Source organism: Manacus candei, unplaced genomic scaffold (genome assembly GCF_025592945.1).
Source record: "Manacus candei isolate 608988 ecotype Guabito, Panama unplaced genomic scaffold, ASM2559294v1 h1tg000037l, whole genome shotgun sequence".
Classification (NCBI taxonomy): Eukaryota; Metazoa; Chordata; class Aves; order Passeriformes; family Pipridae; genus Manacus; species Manacus candei.
The window spans coordinates 9,096,453-9,116,251 of NW_026138085.1; the positions used below are offsets into that span (position 1 = coordinate 9,096,453).

General features: G+C 43.3%; 1 protein-coding gene across 2 annotated transcripts; it reads left to right on the forward strand.

Annotated features, from left to right (window-relative positions):
- The first annotated feature begins 4,205 nt into the window (after positions 1-4,205).
- CUNH5orf47 (chromosome unknown C5orf47 homolog) lies at positions 4,206-13,925 on the forward strand. Of its 2 annotated transcripts, XM_051793635.1 has the most exons (6): positions 4,206-5,465; positions 7,281-7,439; positions 8,918-9,009; positions 10,455-10,557; positions 12,739-12,785; positions 13,157-13,925. In XM_051793635.1, coding segments are annotated over exons 1-6 (429 nt in total). In that variant the 5' UTR covers positions 4,206-5,464; the 3' UTR covers positions 13,184-13,925. The 2 variants fall into 2 exon arrangements, with proteins under 2 accessions (XP_051649595.1, XP_051649593.1); XM_051793633.1 differs by lacking the exons at positions 4,206-5,465; positions 7,281-7,439 and adding an exon at positions 7,468-8,224.
- Positions 13,926-19,799: the final 5,874 nt, after the last annotated feature.

Genomic DNA, 19,799 nt, shown 5'->3' on the forward strand with positions numbered 1-19,799 from the left:
CTCAGGTACTGGAAGGCCACAATTAGGTCACCTTGAACCCTTCTCTTTTCCAGGCTGAACAATCCCAATTCTCTTTAGCATATCAATCAGAAACCACTGTGCAGCTGGGACAAGCAGATAACCAGACTGGGGCCCGGGCAGAGCCCAGCAAGGCATGGACAGACAAGGATTCTTTTTAAATTGTCTCATGGTTGTGATCTGATAGAAACAGAAGGAGGACAACTGGCATTTTAAAGAGCTTGCTAATTTCAGTCTTTAATTTAAAATATCTAAGTTTTAAAATTCTGAAAAGTTCCGTGAAGTGTTACAACCTTATGTGTTTGCTCTTCAAGGATATTCAGCAGGAACTGTGCTGAAAGAATTCAAGAGTTTTGTCGCTAATCTCATGTGCCATCACAGAAGGAATGGTGGTGTAAATGTTAAATAGATGGTGAGTATCAATCTTTTGTGTGAGTGCTCCAGGAAATGCAGATCTTGCAGTGATGGGACTAGTTCTGCCAGAGGCTGATTACATCACTTGCCATTGACTTCAGACGATTCCCAAGTAGGAGCTAATGCCTTTAGAAACTAGTTTTTAATGAGAATGAAAAGTTTCCCTGGTGGCTCGGTGCAGGTACTTCCATTCCCTTAAAATGAGAGTGTGTAAACAGAAGAGCTGGGATGCTTTGGGTGAGAAAGAGAGGCTGGATCAGTGCTGCCCTTTGTGCCAGCCAAGCAGCACCAGACAGCAGTGACCAGTGTGACTTGGCTGGAAAGAGTTATCCCTTCATTCTCTGCATCGGGATTGTTAGGAAATAGTCACAGTTCAGCCTCTCCGATGTGTTAGCAAATTCCTGTCATTGTTTTCCAGTGCAAATGGTGCTTACCAGAGGCTTATCTGATGTTTTTTAACAATTATGATAGACTTGAAATTTGGTCCTGGAATATGGAGGGTTTAAGTCTTTGGATGCCATGGTGGTGGAATCAGCAATGTCCTTCACAAACAAGGCACTCCCTGGCTGACTTCAGTTCAAAGTGCTGTAAACTTAGAAGTGTTTTATCAGGATCCAGTATCTGATTTACAGCTGAGGATGTGCATATTCAGTCTGAAATTCTTTTGTTCTGAAGATTGCAAAATACTTTGTGAATGTTTAATAAATGAAGTTTTCTTATATAGGCAGAATCTAAAACATTCAACTCAGTAAGGTGAAATGCCAAAGCTCTGGAGCATTCAAAACTCCAAATGGTCACTGTTGGTAGTGATCACATGATGGCCTTTGCTGATTTTGAATTGCTGGGAAGTAACTTTCTAGGACAGATGACGTAACAAATCCCTTTTGGGTTCCAGTGTGTCCTGAAGCTATAAATAAATGGTACAGGCAGACTCCAGAAGGTGGAGGTTGGCCTGCTGGGTGAAATTCCAGAATTTCTACGGTATGGAATCCCAGCTCTTTCCTTTCAGCAGAAGCTGCCCCAGCACTGTCACTGCCAGCTCTCCCTGGTGCTCCTTGCACTAAATGAGCTGCCACATTCCACATTGATTGGAGGTGGATATAACCCATCTCGTGCTGATTTAAAGGCTGAGGTGTATCTTCCAGACAGTCTCTGAGCTGTCATATTGTTGCTGGACAGTTTCTTCTGCCAGTCCAGATTCTCCAGCCGCTGTTTATTCGCTCAGCCCCAGCCCAAAATGCACAGTGCCTGCCTACAGGAAATCTAGGACAAGTAATAGCCTCAGAAAGGATAGATGAGGAAAAACACTGGCATCTCTTCCTCTGTGTAAAATAAGCTGATTCAGTCTGTCAGTATGAAAAACAGCCTGTGGGATAAGAATATACTCACAGCTGTCTATGCAGTCATAGAAATTGAAGGGGGTGAATCAGTGCTCTGAATACATCACTGAAAGTCTTCCTGAATCCTGATGCTCTGATTGATGCCATCAGATATCACCTGTTTTCATGACACAGGAACTATAATTTCCTGACTTTTTGTAGAGCTTGTCAGAGAGACAATTTGATACTAAATGTTGATTTATTTGAATATATCTATCACTAAGGGAAGCTTTCTCAGTCACCTTGTTTATGGAGCTTGGGAGACCGTGTTCTCTTAAGGTTCTGTCACAAAATCTGCTGGTCAAAAAGTTCCCAGTACTCCTGGTATATATGAAACATAACAATATATAAAGTCTGTGTTTGACTATGCTTCCAGAAATTTATTTCTGGTAAGTCATGAAAGCTGAGATTAAATCCTCTGAACACAGTGCAGGTAAAGGGTAACTCTGAGGACACATTTTTGGGTTTCTGTTATTCTTAATGTTTAAAATGGACTTAGTTTTATTGCTCTCACCTATGTGGTATTTTTTTATTCCAAAACTGTAGCAGGTTGAATTGATTTGCTTTTCATGGGATTGAAGAACACAGTTTTTAAATGGCAGAGTGATGGGGTAGATGCAGTGGACACACACTGTGTGCCTTAATAACAGCCCAGATCTGAAATCTGTGGAAGGGTAGCAATGCACTAGTAGGGCAGTGCATTTAAAGAAAAAAGAAGTCTCTGCCAACCTTCTCCAAGCCAAGGCTTGAAAAAGTGTTTGCTCACTGTAAATCACCATCTGACAGTGCTGCTGACTCATGGACCAGGATCAGTTTGCTCAGGGACTGTTTAGGCCTTGCTATGCATTAAGTTGTCAATTTAGGAGTGTCGCTTTGCAAGACAGTGCTTGTGGCTTTAAGCTCATGCCTAGTGCTGGTTTGGGTTGGAGGATGCTCATGCCAAGTGTTTCTGAATTTTCTGTCAGTGACTTAAATGCAATTTCTTAGGTTTTTGAGGAATTCTCATCACTAAGCAGCAGGCAGTAGCCCCCAGCTTTGCTTCAGTGGACCAGCTGTGCACAGGCAGATGTTGCTCTGTATACACTGGCAAAATCAACTCAGCTCTTCAGTCAGTGGCAAGAAAATTTGCTCAAGCATTGCTTTTACGGGGGGGAGGGTGTCTTTGGAAGAATGTGATGGTGGAACAAAGCACTGACTGCTTCAATTTTCTCTGCAGAGTGAGCAATCCATGGAGACAGGAGCCCTGCTCAAGTTCCTTTTCTGGCAACATCCTGATCCCTGTGGGTATGGAGGCAGGGAATGTTCAATATCTGAGTTCTGCAAAGGCCCCAGTGCTATCACAGAGAGGCCTCACTGCTGAGAATCACAGAATTGAGTCTGGAAAAGACCTGCAAGGTCATTGAGTCCAACCTGTGACTGATCCCCACCTTGTCACTGAACTTTCTCAGCAGTGTGTTCACACAGGGTCTGACTGCTCATTCCCCAGAATAGCAGGAGTAACTTTTAATATTTAATTTCATAGTCTCTGCAGCCTAAAATATGGTAAAGTTTTCTTGTCTCTGATTTGGAAACAAAGGATGTCATCCCTTAATACTGACAACTTGCACATTTATGTGGGAAAATGAAATCACAGCAACTGAAATCCTTTCCTGCTTTTTGCTTTATCCACTTGACTACAAACCTTCCCTGGAAATCAGGCAGTTTGCTTCTGGTGTTATTTCAGGGCTTGTTTTGTCTTTTTGAGTTTTCCCCGTAGTTTAATTTCCAATTGGCAGTCTCTATTTAAATATTGTAACATGAAATTCTTCTAAGCCAAGGGTTTTGGTTTCATTGACTTGGGTTTTGATTATAAAGCCTATGGATCTTCTCAGTGATTTGGAAATCTCTCAAGGGGAGGCTCAGGCTTTTATGTAACAAACTTAGTTTACAGTCTGCTAAATAATTTTATGCACAGTATGAAGAAATGGGAAAATAGGCCTCTCCATAGGAGTGGTGTGGAGGAAGTGATTCCCATGTGTATGGTTTGTAGAGCAGTTGGAGATGTGCAGGTTCATTGCTATGAAATCCATGTGCATCCCAAGGGCAGTTGGCCATTTTCTCTCTCTGCTGCCCAGTCATTGCTCACACAATTAACTGAGAGCCAGGGTAAATGATGAAATTCTACAAGTAAGCAGAATCTGAAGGCAAATGCATTGCTTTGACTTACCAGAAGTGGTGACTTTTGTTTTTATAATGATTCCTGGTTACACTTATAAATGGTCCCCAGTGTCTTCTGTAGAGTAACCACATTCTAATGAAATTCCTCATGCCAGTGACTCTTATTAAATACTCTGTGAAAATGAAGGTGATAGAATAATTGTTTGTGCTACTGCTGAGGGTATAATTAACAAGGTTTGAGTGTAGCTGTTGTCAGAATAAGCACACTTTTCATGTGAAAATCCCTGTTCACAGTGTTAGATTCCTATTTTACATGTATTCACTGCAGTTGATCAAGATAATGTAACAGTTAATGAGCAATTGGCCTTGCCTGAGTTATATTGAATTTTAGGGTAAATTCAGGTTAGATGTATGGAAGAAATTCTTCCCTGTGAGGGTGGTGAGGCCCTGGCACAGGCTGTCCAGAGAAGCTGTGGCTGCCCCATCCCTGGAAGTGTTCAAGGCCAGGCTGGACAGGGGTTGAAGCAACCTGGGCTAGTGGAAGGTGTCCCTGCCCATGGCAGGGGGTTGGAACTGGATGGACTTTAAGGTCCCTTCCAACCCAAACCATTCCCTGATTTTATGAATTATGTTGAATCATGTGAGTACTTTGTTGAATTCCATTGCAAAGAATGCTCAGAGAAAAACAAATCTCTACCAGCAGCAGAAGGGTGGGGTTTATTCAGGGAATCACTGACTGTGTGTGCAGCAATATCCCATCAGCTCCTTTCTTCCTTCTCCTTGGCATGAGCTGTAGGTTTGCTACCACCAAAACCTGCCTCATTTTAAAACCTTTGTAAGGGTTCACAGATGAAGGCACATACTTGGCCAAAGTAAAACTGAAACAATGGAATTCAGGAACCAACGTAAGTTCTGAGCTGGAGGAGCTGACATTGGAATACAAAACAAACTCGATGAGGTGCAGACTGAAAGCTGGAATCTGAGCTATTTTTAACCAGACAGTTGCAGCTGTGGTGAAAAGCTGAGATGTTTGTTCAGTGATAAATACAGAGATAGTGGCCAGCTGGTAGTCAATTCACACGTGTGGAAAGGTGGATGAAGAGCAGCGTGCAGTTAAAATAGCTGAACTTGACAGATCTGCAGATAGATTTTAGGTGACGTTGATTTTTCTGAGTAGCAACAGATCCTAAAAGGGATCTGAGCTGAATTTGCATTTGAGATCAAAGTCCTGGCAATGTGCTGTTGGGAAAAGTGGACAAAATGTGCCACACGAGGCATGTGTGTTTGCATTAGCAGGGTGGAAGCATATTCTATAAATACAGGTGCCGAGAAAACCACTGATTTGGCAGCTGTGATACCCTGACGAGGCCGGAGGAAGGAAGCATTCTGCCAGCTGGCAAAGGCAGCTCCTGCCCGGGAAGATAAAGCAGCAAGTGTCCCTGCACAGTGTGGGGACAGTCATGGAATGAATACGGGGCTGGTCAGGTTTACATGTGAGTATTCGGGGGGGGGGTTGTGTTGTGGACTGAGGTGTATTTCAGCTAAAGGAGGGATTTTTTGGCCAGGGCTGTGTGAGTGATGGACCTGGGGAAGTTTGTACACCAGGACTGGTTTTTAATGAAGGTTTTGGGTTGCTTCTCTCTGGGTTTAATACCCCCAAATTGAACTTGCTGGCTGCCACCTCACTGGGACAGTTGGTTAGTGCAGGTCTTTGCAGAGAAGGAGGGAGTTTTGGGATTGGGGAGGGGTGGAGTTGAGAATCATAGAAGCATAGAATATCCGGAGTTGGAGGGGACTCACAGGGATCTTCGAAGTCCAACCCCTGGCCCTGCACAGGACACCCCAACAATCCCACCATGTGCCTGAGAGCATTGTCCAAACGCTCCTTGAGCTCTGGCAGCCTTGGGGCCATGACCACTGCCCTGGGGAGCCTGTTCAGTGCCCAATCACCCCTCTGAGGGAAGAACTTTTTCCTAATATAGGAGGTCATAGTTGATATTTGAGGTCACAGTTGATCTCAAGGCTCCTGACTCGGTGGCTGTGTCATATCTATAACCTCCTTTTTAGTCTGTACCCTTTGGAGCCTGCAGGAGATGCCCTTTTATAATTGGGAAATAACAAATTACACAGGCGAACTGTCAGGCTGTGCCTCTGCGAGTTGTTTTTTCTCTTTTCCAGCTGCATACACAACATGCCTTTCTATGGCAGTGTGTACAATAGCTGGGAATCCAGGGATACTTGGCAGGACGGTGCCGTGGGATTTTTCCCGGCCCGGAGCTGCGGGACCGGGACAGCGGCGGGTTCCGTGGGAGCGGCCGCCACCTGGCGGGGCCCGCCCGCACTGCACCCGCCGGCCGGGAACACGGGATCTGGGAATCACGGAGTCACTGGGGCTGCAAAACACCCCCGAGATCATCGAGTCCAACCCGTGACCCATCCTCACCTTGTCACCCCGCCCAGAGCACTGAGTGCCACGTTCCTTGAACACCTCCAGGGATGGGGACTCCACCGCCTCCCTGGGCAGCCCCTCCCAATGCTTGACAGCCCTTTCCAGGAAGAAATTCCTCCTGATGTACAACCTGAACCTCCCTTGGCACAGCTTGAGGCAGTCTCCTGTTGTCCTCTTTTCTGCTTCCCTTGTTCCCTGGGAGCAGAGCCCGACCGTCATCTGGCTCTCCCCTCCTGTCAGGGAGTTGTAGAGAGTGAGAAGGTCCCCCCTGAGCCTCCTTTTCTCCAGGCTGAGCCCCCCCAGCTCCCTCAGCTGCTCCTCATAGGACTGACTCTCCAGACCCTTCCCCAGCTCCATTGTCCTTCCCTGGACACACACAGGGACCCTCAGCCTCCTCAAGTCTGGGAAGGACCTCAGTTTGCCTCGTGGCCTCTTTGGATCCATTCCCAAGGGTGACACATTGTCAGCACCATTCATATTGCTGGTGCTGTTACAACAATTAGAAAAAAAGCATTTTCATAGAATTTATTGTTTCTAATTCGCAATGCTGCCCCTCCTCTGGGCAGCCAAGGGTGCTGAAACTCTGGGAAATAATCCAGAGCAGTATTTCAGTGTCAAAGAAAATGCAAGTGGGACTTGATGTAAATTCTTTGCTGTGAGGGTGGTGAGGCCCTGGCACAGGTTGCCCAGGGAAGCTGTGGCTGCCCCATCCCTGGAAGTGTTCAAGGCCAGGTTGGATGGGGCTCGGAGCAACCTGGGATAGTGGAACATGTCCCTGCCTGTGGCAGGGGATTGGAACGAAATGATCTTTTAATCTCTTCCGATCCAAACCAATCTATGATTCTATGACTTGTGCTCTTAAGTGGTTTCAGAAATCCAGTTGTCACTGTCCATATCCAGCAAAACCCCACTGCTGCAGTGGGACACGTCTCTGCCGAGCACCTGCATTGGCTGGGCTGACCACGCCGGGCTCCTCTCGGTGTCGCGCAGCTGCTGCTGCCTGAAGGACAACACGACAACAGGTATTTAATGTTTCATTACTGTTCAGCAAGCGGCTGGAGCAGGTGGACTGTCTGGGGTGAAATTCACTCTATCGGTGCAGGATCTGCGGCAGCACCCGCACCAAGTAGGTGCCGCTGGTTCCTCTGCTGTAGAGACCAACAATGCACCAACCAACCCTCAGCCCGGAGTCCGCCTATCACTGGCAGGAATAGATCAATATCTTGCATGAAATGTATCAATACATGGCTTCGGGCAGCAGCACTATGTGCTAAACCCTAGCGCTGGCCGGAGGAAGGGGGACATCCACCCCCCAGCCCCGGCTCCCCTCACCGACCCCCCGGCTCCCCTCAGCCCCCAACTCCCCTCACCACCCTCAGCCCCGGTTCCCGTCACGGACCCTCAGTCCCCGGCTCCCTTCAGCCCCGGTTCCCCTCATCGCACCTCGGTCCCTGATTCCCCTCATCCACCCCCGGCTCCCTTCAGCCCCGGTTCCCCTCATCGCACCTCGGTCCCTGATTCCCCTCATCCACCCCCGGCTCCCCTCAGCCCCGGCCCCCCTGGCCGCCCCCGCCGCAGATGGAGCGCGGCCGCCGCAGCCGCCCTCCCGTGCCCCTCGTGTATGTGAACAGCTTCGGCTCGCACCGCTGCGGCTCCGTGATCCGCCTGGGCCGGGGCTCCCGGCGGGGCTCCGAGCAGAGTCCCCCGGGCTCGGCCAGGAGCCCGAGGGCCGCCCCGGAGCCGCAGGACGAGCCCAGCCCCGGCCCGGGGAGCTGCCGTGCGGGGAGACGCGGCAGCCGCCCCCCCGGTAGGTGTCAGAGATCCCGGGCCCGGCACAGCTCAGGGCTGTGCCCCCCGTGTGTCGGGAACCCCTTTCCCAAGGATGGGCTTTGGATATTGTCCCACCGGGGCTCCCCTCGCTCTCTGAGGGGTGGAGGTGGCTCAAGCATTGTCTTATTGTCTATATGTATCAGCAATAGTGGGATCGCCTCAAGCTGTGCCAGGGGAGGTTCAGGTTTGACATTAGAAGGAATTCCTTCCTGGAAAGGGCTGTCAGGCACTGAAGGGGCTGCCCAGGGAGGTGGTGGAGTTCCCATCCCTGGAGGTGTTCACGAAATGACTGGATGTGGCACTCAGTGCTCTGGTCTCGGTGGCAAAGTGGTGTTTGATCAAAGCTTGGACTAGATGATCTTGGAGGTCTTTTCCAACCTCAGGTATTTTGCGATTCTGTAATTTAATGTGCCCAGCACAGTTAGACTGGGTGTTAAACTTACATCGGTGAAAAATTTCATAGGAATGTACAATCACAGAATGGTTTGAGTTGAAAGGGAACATAAAAATCACCTCATTCCAAACCCTTGCCATGGGCAGGGACACCTTTCACTAGACCAGGTTGCTCAGAGCTGCATCCAACCTGGCCTTGAACACTTCCAGTGATCAACTGCTTTCTTAGGAATATATTGTAAGTACTCAAAAAATGCTTTCTAATTTCTCTTTCTAGGTGACCAGGAGGCTAGAGCTAAGGCTCACACCTTTGACTTTCCCATCCCTTCAAAACATGTTGATAAAGCCATAAAACGAAAGAAGAAAAAGGTATAAAATGGGGGAGCTGAATTAGTTGCCTTGGCATTTGAGAAAACTGCTTCCTGTTTGTTCTGTGTGTGAGAGCGCATAAGGGAGATTGAAAGATGGAATTGGTAGCCTGTTACTGAAATCCTTACTTACAGAAAAGAAAAAATGGTATTATTTTCCCTCTCTGGAGGCTTTAAAATCCTGGCTCTTATTCAATAAAGCACTTAAGTGTGCGCTTACCTTGAAAAATGAGAGTACGCTGTTGACTTAAAGCCTGTACTGAAATGCTTTGCTGGATTTGGGCCAGGGCACTGCACACCTTGTGGGTGAAACCCAGCAGGAAAAAGCTCTGCAGCTCTTCTTCTTCTCATGTTTTAAACAAAGAACTCCCACAGGTTACAAATAAGTGAAGGCAGGAATCAGAGGTATTAACACCATCCTTGTAGCAATGCAAAATTGCTTTCTGCTTCACAGATGTATTCCTGTTCCTGTTCATTAGTTTTTCAAATGCTTGAAATTTTGAAAGGGACATTTATTAAACAGTAACTTGTTATGAGATTTTGTAATGTGTGAAGTACAAGTAATCAGCCAGACTGGAATAGAGTAATGTCATAGATACTTGATTTGAAAACAGTAAAATGCTACTGACTGCAGAGGAACAGCTAATAACATCCTAGAATATCACTCTGCTGGTACATCTAATAGTCTTCAAAAAGAATGAGGAATATGTGATATGTTTTAGCAATAAATATCCACGAGAAAGGAATTATCTTTAAACTAGTTTCACAAATGGGGTCGAGAAAAAGTCCAAACTTCAGTGTATCAACAGCTATTTCTGTTTGTTAGGCCACCTCTGTCTGGGTGCCTTTATCAACAGTTCCAATTTAATCTTTTCAAGGTACAAGTTTGAAATGTGCCAACTACAGACAGAGCTTTATTGCTCTAAAATAAATTTCATATCAAATTATTATCCATATCCATTAATATGGATTTGATATGAAATAAGCAACACCATTCTGGAAGCTGAGCATGGGGCCTGAGTTATGCTGCTGTTGAGGGATCACATGGGAAAGGTTTTGCTCCTGGAAAAATAAACAATCTTATTTTTCCCCCCATTTTGGATGGCTTTGAAGAGAGCTTAATGGCTCTACACACATTTTCCTAAGCTTTACTTATCTAGAAGGGTACTTCACAAGTCCTGGATAAACACAGAGTTCTAGGCAAGAAAGGAGGAGGAGATCTCATGTGGAAATTTGTGGAGGAATTTATGGCTTTAACTTACAAATAGAGGCAATTCTTCCAGTATTCCACATGTATATCCGTTCTTCACTTTTCCTCCTTCCCAATCCTCAACAACAAAACAAAAAACAACAGCTGGGCTTCATAGACATTGTGTAGAATTTAAAGGTCTGCCCAATAGATGTTTTAATGCAAACTTTTGATATGCTTCACATTTTATCTTTCAGTCCAAAGTCTGGCATAAGGTCTGGAAAGTCATTTCAAAAATGCTTGAAGAAAATGAAAGGTTCAGAAGTCGACTGTTGGCCTGCAGTCAGCTGGATGGAGAAGGTAGGAAATAAACTGATAGTGTTTTATTTTACTAGAAAAAACAAATTATTAATACAACTGGTTTGACTCAAGATCCCAAGGTTTAAGGTCCATTCAGCTGTTTGTTTTGGGTAGTAGGTTTTACAACTCACAAATGGAATTCATTGCATACTTTAGACACTTCCAGCCTTATTTGAAAAGCCCCTTATGTTTCATTGAGGGTCTTCTGTGCATTAATTTGGAGGAAGGATGGTGGAAGTGTTTGCTGTAATCTGACATTAAAGACATGAACATAAAACATCTGCAAGTTTTACTGAACATGTGAAATGTGTAACTGAACTTATTCACAGATCGGTCCAAGGCACTACTTGTGTGAATAACAATTTATTTTTCCACGTAGGAAAATAGCAGTTGGTTTCATACAGACAATAAATAAATGAGATGCTCCCCAAAGGCTGCTGTAACACAATTTAACATAACCATCGAACATGTTCTCACACTGTGCACTGAATTCAGCTCTTTCATTACTGGAAAATGACTCGGGAATTAAAACTGGTGCTGTGCATTGAGCCAACTTCAATTAGAGACATTGTAGTTGCTGCACAATTTAAGATAATACAGTGTATGCTTACAAATGGAATTGGAATTTCTGGCCTCACAGTCTGATGAATTTTTAGGAAAAAGAATATGCTAATCCATGAAGAGTTACCAGGCAAGTTACAAAATGACATGTTCACCCACAACACTTCTGCTTCGCTTGCATTTGTGTTGATGAAAGTTTTCCACATGGAGTTAGGGTATATCCCAAAATGTAGGCCAATTTCTGCCAGTATCTTATCTTGTAAAATGTTAGATTAGATTTACACGTAGGTGACAAGAAAATACTCCCTCAAAAATTTTCTTCATGAGAACAAAAGAAGTGCAATTCTGGTTCAGAACAGAAATCTCTACCCCAGTGAATGTCCCCTGCAATCCAGGATGTTATTGGAACAGGAGAAGAAATTCCACAGCACTTCGACAATGTATTCTGCAATTATTTCGCAAATATCCTGCATTATGTGGAAAAGCATTTCTTTTGTTGGCTTTAAAACCAATTCCTGATTAATTCTGGAATTATGACATGCTGGGTGTTCATTATGTGCTATTCATATTCTTTATATCAGTTGAGATTCCATTGGCCTCTGTCATATTTCTATGCTAAGAAGATCCAGTCTACTAAAATCTCTCCTCATATGGAAGCTGTTCCACATGCTTTCTCCTACAGGTTAGATCATTGCAGAAGTGTTTGTGCACAGCTATGAATGTATATGTTGGACAAAGACATATATGTGAGACACACAGATCTGTGGATATGTAGGATAGTGAATTAAAAAAAAAAATCTTCCTAGACTTTCGTTTGTTTACTATCAAGAAAAAGGAGAACAAGGGACAAGGAAAAAGGAGGAGAAATCTTCAATGGTTTATTGCCTCAAACATTTCAAATTATTGTAAAAAAAAAATCCAAACCAAAATTCTGCTTATATATGACATCCTGGGTGGATTTACCATCTTACCATAATGGTTTCTCTGTTTTTTATGGATAAACAACGTGCTGCTTAAGCTTGTATTTATGGACAGGGCCTGTTCCCTTCTCAGACATTCATTTCTTTTCTGAGGGAGAGCATTTTCTTTATAGATAATTTCCAGTGACTTAAAAAACCCCACCAACCAATCAACCAACCCTTTCCCCTCTCCACTTACTCTGTCCTTAATTGTAATTGTAATTGTAATTGTATCTCCTTTTTCTGGAGCTTCAGCTGAGAATCTACTATTAAGCCCTATTTAGGTGAAAAGCATCAAGTCTAATAACTTTTCTAATTAGCAGATTTTGCACAACATCAAATCTAGGAGATAATTCTCCTATTGATCTGAATTTTTCATTAATCAAGAAGCAAATGGAATCATATGAGCAGACATTTAGATATGGATCAACAAATTTGAATAAAGTGGGTTCATTTTTATCTTTTCTTTTTTTTTCTGGATTAATAACGCTTGAAAATTAATGTTGCATTTTACTGTCTATATAAATGGTTTTCTTGAGGACAAAAAAAAAGTCTACTTGAATTCTAATGCTCCCTATTTACCCCTCGGAATGTTGCAATTAGGATTAGATTCAGTGTGACTGAAAATGATGATTTGCCTCCACATAATGTTCTCCTGCAGGCTCTGGTGTGAACCAAACTTCACAGGATGGGGCATACCTGGACAGGGTATGTATACAGTCCATTAACTGCCAAGCAAGCTTAAATACTAAAAGAAATAAATTAATATTAAAAGAGATGCATTGATCTTGTTTAATGTTATAATAATAATTGCCAGTTAGAAAATTAAGTATTATTGACATTGAACTCAATTTTTTTTCAAGATTTCAGTGGTGTTTGGGGACTAGAACAGCTCCGTCCTCACAGGAAGGACTGTATGCTTTGCCAAGGTGGGGAGGTGGATTTTGTCCTATTATTGTGCTAAATCCTAAAGTAAAATCTGAGGAATCTGAATATTCTTTATTTGACACACTTTAAATGGAGACTTTTTTTCTATTGAAGGGAATGCACCACTTCACTTTTGTCACTTTTTTCTCCAGGAGGAGTCCATCTTTGGCTGGGTGTAGCAAGAAAATAAAGGAAGATTCGGTTGAAAAGGAAATGTAAAAGTAGTGAAAGCTCTTATTTTGATCTAGTTCTTCCTGAAGTCCATGGTGAGACTGCAAGTGACTTCAGTGAACACAGGTTCTCTGTTGTTTGGTTGGTGTTTGTGCTTCTGCTGTTTCAGAGGTTTGTTTTTATAGTGGCTTAAACAGCTCTGTTGCAAGATATTTATTTCAAGCCATTAAGTCTAGTGTTTCACTGAGCTATTATTTTTCGAAAGCTTTTTAATGAGCATAATATTGTGACAGTTTTCTTGCAAAAGAAAAGATACACATTTAGTGTTGTCTCTGTATTTATATCTTTTATTTTTGTAGCTTGTCAGAATAATAAACAAACACAAATTCAGTAAGGCAGAACTCCACACATGATAAAACCCTACTTTTTTTTCTTACTGATTTGAATAAATTTGACTTTCTTATATTAAAATATTACACAATAGCCCTCTCTGTTCATTCATCCATTTATACATGATTCTCAGCAAGTATTTTGAATATGAAACCAGGTGAATGTTTTCTGTGTTACTGTTCACTGTGAGGCACACAATGGTATCATCATTATCAGAAGGTGTTGATTATCTATCTGACTTCAATAACACAATATAATGTTTTTGTGTTATGCAGTTTAGTACTTGAACTCTTGATAGACTGTTAAAGCCTTTTAAACCAGCAATTTGTGTAAATGGAACATGAAAGCTGCATAAAAATAGTTATGTATATGAATTTCATCTCTCGAGCTAAAACATTCACCTGTCACAATTAGACATCCTTAGTTTCAATAAAAGAATTGTTTTCTCATGGCATAATATCTTGGTGTTTACAGATATAAAGACTGGAATGTCAGAGTGTTGAGCTTTAACAACATGCTGGTGATTGTGTCATTAAGCAGTAAAGCATTTGGAAGGGTTTCATCTCTGCTTTTTAATAGTAAAACTGAAGGTGTATAACTGAATGTGCCTTTTTGAGGACAGCTCTGGCATCAAGGTTCTTTTCTGATTTGTGGTTGAGTAATATTCTGATTTTACTTAAAATAGTTGACATTTCAGCTTGGAAAAGGAAATGAGAAGGCAAAGTATTCAATCAAGATGTGATCATTTTTCTGGCAGAGCAAAAATGTCATAGTTCTTTGGTATTTTCAAAATACATGTTTGGAGTCACACATGGGGTTTCGATGTTTGGGGTTTTTTTTTGACTAAATGAGATGGTTTCCCTGTCCCCACAGTTCTGTCAATGAAATATTTGTGTGGGGAGTTTATAATCCTGGTTTGTAAATTGGAGAGTTGTTGCTCTAATGTTTCTTTTCTTGTAAACCACAGCTGCAGATGGTACTTTTACTGGCACAGACTTAAGGGGCCTTGGAAACAGAGCTTTTCTTCCAGATGCATAATTGCTACTTTAACAGGATAGATGAGGTGCATTAACCTGAATCTCTGAATGAAGTTTAGCAAACACGTTAAGATTCTTTAGATAAACACAGACCTCTGTCTGCAGGACTATGCAAAATCATTTTAAAAGGAAGAAATTTTAAAAGATGGATATGGCCCTAGATCATCCCTATCCATTTACCTCTTGCAGTCTAAAAAGGTCTGTACAGTGATGATGATATAATTCATTGGTTTGGGTCTATTAATTGAAAAGAACTTTCAGCTGGCAGTACTTTGAAAGGACTCTTACATTTCAAATCACTTTGGGCCACAAAAGCTGTTTGCAGCAGGGCAAAATGCTGATTCAGGTTCCATTTCTAACTTGTGCGATGAAATGCAGCTTTCTACTGTAGTGACCAGATTTGAAAGGTACAGCTGGGAACAAGGGGAGTCAGAGCAATTAAACTGCTGAAAAAAGGGTCTGGAGAAGAACCCAGCTCAAGCTTTACAAACCAGACAGCCATCCCCATCCACCCAGACCCCTGGGCATTCTTTTTTTAATTCATGTGACCACTGAAGTGTAAACTGCAGAAGAAAAGTAATTGTAATGTTGCATTAAAATATTGTATATGGTCCAGGTAAGTAACATATTTGACAAGGAAAAAAACAGGTTGGTTTATACATGAAAAACTTTATTTAAGCCCTCTTTGTTAAAAGGAGTCAGAAATAAATAAGGGAACCTGAGGGCACTGGATCATATAGCAGAGATTCAGAAAACAACTGTTTCTCCTCTGAAGTCCTTAATCATCACTGCAGAACCAAAAGCAAGTGTCACATCATACTGTCCTGCTGTGGTTCCTGGGCAGCAATTGTTGTTCCTTCACATTCTTCAAAACACAGATCAGTCACCTGAAGTTTTTAATAACAAATCTCACTTGGAGTGTGAACTGAAGCAGATGTGCAAATACAGAGGTCACACTTCGTCTTTGCCTTGCTCTCAGTGCATAATTTACCTTTCTACAAGGAACACAAACTCTAGCTTATTCTAAAAGTTTGAAATTTTTTTCATCTCAGCTCAGTGAACAGTTGCCAAGAGATCTGAGGAGGTTCCTTGTGGTACAGAGTGGGGGAGGAAATAGCCAGGGCACATAGAGGAGCTGAAGGCATTGCTGCTGAATTCTTGTTATCCATAAACAATGGGGTAAGTCACTTGTCTCAAGGTCTAAAAGTTGCTCTGGATAAGTGCTTTTTTACCTGTGTTTCATAAATACAAATGACTCTGTATGAAGGTAAGCAATGGAGAATAAGGCCTTTGGGGTTTATATCCCTATTCCCTGCTAGTTAGAGATTTATTGGACACAGTTTAGCTGGAAATAGCACATCTTCTGGGCCTCAAATATTTTGGTTGAAGTTATCCCATTTGGGGAGTTCTTGCCAAAATGAGCTCCTCTGGTTCCTGGAGCACTTCTTGGCAGGTCAGCCCAGGCAACTCAGTCTTGGAGTTCTCTGTCCACTGTCACCAAGGACTGTCCAGGGCTTTTAGGCTTGAAACTCCAGCTGGTGTAAAGCTAAAAGCAAGGAAGTCCTGGGAGCTTGAACTCCATGCTGATTTCCATGTCTGGAAGTGGTAAGAGGCTGGGCTGAAGCAGGACTGCAGGAGCTCCTGCCCTCCCTGACATGGAGCTGTGACTTTGGGCAGGCTTCCCAGGGTGTCCTCAGCATCCAGGCTGCACGGGAGCCAGAGAGGCTTGGGAGCTCCCACAGCTACTGTGTGGAGCTGGTGTTGGCAGATGCTGCTGCTGTTGCCAGAGACTATGTCACTGATCAACCACAGGCTTGGGAACTAGGGAATTGTGTTTTGGAAGTGTTTGGATGTTTCTGAAGTGACCTTTCTGGGAATTTCCAGTTTGTGGGCATTTTCAAAAGGATTTGTTTCCTGCTTGATTTGGACCAAAGCCACCAATTCAGATAAAACCACATTTCCTGCAGACTGGAGGCTTGGCTTGCCGGGCAGTTCTTCTGCTCATGCCCCATCTGCTCTGGAGTTGGGATGAAACAGATTTCTCTGCCCCAACAGTTGAGGTTCTGCCATCCCATGACCACTGAGGTTATCATAACTTGGCCATTACAACGTATTCAATCACCAAGGATAATAATATTTCCCTACTGATTCCTTCAATGAAAAGATTTCAACTCTTAAGCAAAATTGAGAACAGGATGTGGAGTTTCCAACATGGTCAGATTTTGAGAAAGTATAAAGTGACCTTTGTCTTCACTGAACATTTACATCCAGTAAATGTCTTTGTCTTTAGGGCCCTCTCTGGTAGTCAATGTTCATGTTTTAACTTCAAAGCTTCTAATACAATTTTGCATGGACTCTGACTAAAGAATAGCCTTCAGCAGGCAGTTGAATTCTAGTTTTCTTTTTTGGGGGGGGGAAGTGGCTGAAAGCAAACTTTGGGCTTATATGACATTTTGTGTGTGCAATAGGTCCTTAAATATAAAGCAAAACTGGATGAAACTTTGATTTATATATCTTGTAAATAATTCTCAGTGACATGGGCAGGTTTGTGTATCACGTATATTTTTATTGCATAAGCACTTATATAACTGTGATGGTAGGAATTTGCATAAAACCCAAAGCAGCCATACTTGGAGGGGTTTAACATGGGCTTTCCAGCAAACTGAAGTATCAGGAGAGCCTATCACTTAAATGGAAGTTTACTTTAGGGGGAAAAGAGCAAATTTTATTGAAGTATATTAAAGCCACAGTGGATTTTTAATAAATAATCACAGGAAGTTTCTCATTTATTAGTGAAAGCATCAGGAGCCTCTGATCTGATGCAGAAAAATCCACGTTTGAAAGTTACTGCCTTGTGAAAATTAATGTGGGAAGCTGCACTTTCATTTTGTTGGAAGCAAAAGTTATGGAGGCCCCTAAGGAAAAAGGGAGGATGCCTTGATCCAGGGAGGCTGAAGGTGCTGAGTGCTTTGACCTCCCATTGACTGTGGCACCTCTTTGGGCTCTGTCGTGTCTCTTGTGCTGAGCGTATGGAGCAGATTAATGAGAGGATCTCCTCTTCTTCCACTAAATGTGGAACCCACACATGTGTCTCATCCCAGTGTCTCAGCTGAACTGTGGATGTTGTTGGGCTGCTTGTGAACATGTCTGATTTCTGTCATCTCCCAGAACTCATCTGTGCTCTGACTGTGTGAGATTTATTGCCTCCTGCATCCAGAAGGAATAGAGGCAGATCCAAAGAGCTGTGCAGGAAGGTTCAGTAAGGCACTAACAAATTCTCCTTCTCTTCCAGAATCTCTGTAATCTCTTGTATTCTGAAATGAATAATAAATTAACATGGCTTTTTCTTTTTTTCCCCCTGTTCTGCTCTATGATTATTTTCTTGTTCCTAATGAGCGGGAAGTCAGTGGTGCTGATGTAATTCTGTAAAATGGATGAGCTCCTCACAGCAAGGACTACGAGTAGTTAACCCCAGCTTAAAATGGACCTGATCACTTTTTACACCCCTGGATATTCTAAATTCCTTCAACTACATAGAAGGTGAAAAATTTTTACTATGATGTTAATTTGTCTGTGAAGTGATCTGGAAAAGAACATAAATGCTCTCCTCGCTTGACTTTTTTGTCCTAAACTAAGCCAAAAATGGGGGATGAGCAGTAAGGAGCAGTTTGGAACATGGACAAGGATCAGAGACTTTTCCTTTTACAGCTCTGCAGTTCCCCCAGGCAAACATTTTAGTGGCAGTAGTCTCACATTTTGGGTTTAGGTTGAGGTTGTGGTGAGATTCATTCCCATGTTGCTGTGCTCTGTCTAAAGTTACTTTCTCTCCACATCATGGTGTTTTCTCCAGGAAAATCTGAATTCTGACTGTATATATTTATTAAGTCACGGAATTAAGAGCAGGGTTGGATTTGGCTTAAACCATCTCCTGAACTTCTGTTCTGGTTTTCACTGTTATATTAGACTAATTTTTAAATGAATTACTGTGAATGTTTGAGGAACAAACAAGATTTTTGGGGTAGAATAGGCCAAGGTGGATGATGTTACTCCTAGAATTGCCCTACCTCAAGTATTGGGACTTCCTGAGACTTTGTTCTCACCTGGTGTCTTCAAGTTTTCTAGTTGCTCTTAGTAATTCCTACTTCCCGTTCACACATTTTCCAATTCTTTCACTGAAAGCCTGATACCAGTTTTTCAATATATCAAAACAGACAAAAATATTGTTTCTTGTAATAATGAACAGGAACATTATAGGGAAAAATGCATAGTGTGCAGGAAATGTATTTTATGAAGTGAGACTGAACATAAGAGTCTCATACATCAAGGAGCAGGTAAGTAAAATAATATTCATTAATGCTGAAGAGAAGTTGATTTATGTGTTCAGGCTTAGAGTGGGGAGAGGCTGAACTCCACTTTGACTGACATTTTGTTTACAATAGAATTGTAGAATTTACAATACAGTGAAATGTTGTACCCAAACTCTGTTACCCTCCATTCTTCCTGTGCTCAGCTTCACTCCCGAATTCACTACCTTCTCTCCCCCAGAGGCACAGGGGGACAGAGAATGGGGGCTGTGGTCAGCTTATCACCCTCTCCTTCCTTCTCAGGGGAGAACTCCTCCTTTCTTGCTCCAGTGTGTGCCCTTCCCATGGGATGCAGTCCTCCATGAACTCTAACGTGAGTCCTTCCTGCAGTTCTCCATAGACTGCTCCAGCATGGATCCCTCCATAGTTCAGGAGGGTTCAGGTACAGGCTGCTCCAGTCTGGGTCACTCACAGGGTCACAACTCTTTGCCAGCAAACCTGCTCCAGTGTGGGCTCCTCTCTCCATGGGGCCACAGGTCCTGCCAGGACCCTGCTCCAGCATGGGCTTCCCATGGGGTCACAGCTTCCCTTGGGCATCCCCCTGCTCCAGTGTGGGGTCCTCCAGGGGCTGCAGGTGGATCTCTGTACCCCCATGGACCTCCATGGGCTGCAGGGGCACAGCTGCCTCACCAGGGTCTGCACCATGGGCTGCAGGGGAATCTCTGCTCTGGCACCTGGAGCACCTCCTGCCCCTCCCTCTCCACTTCTCTGGGTGTCTGCAGGGTTGTTCCTCACACATATTCTCACTCCTTTCTCCTGGCTGCAGTTGTGCAGCTTCCTCCTCACCCCTCTTCTTAAATCTGTTATCCCAGAGGTGCCACCCCTCGGAACTG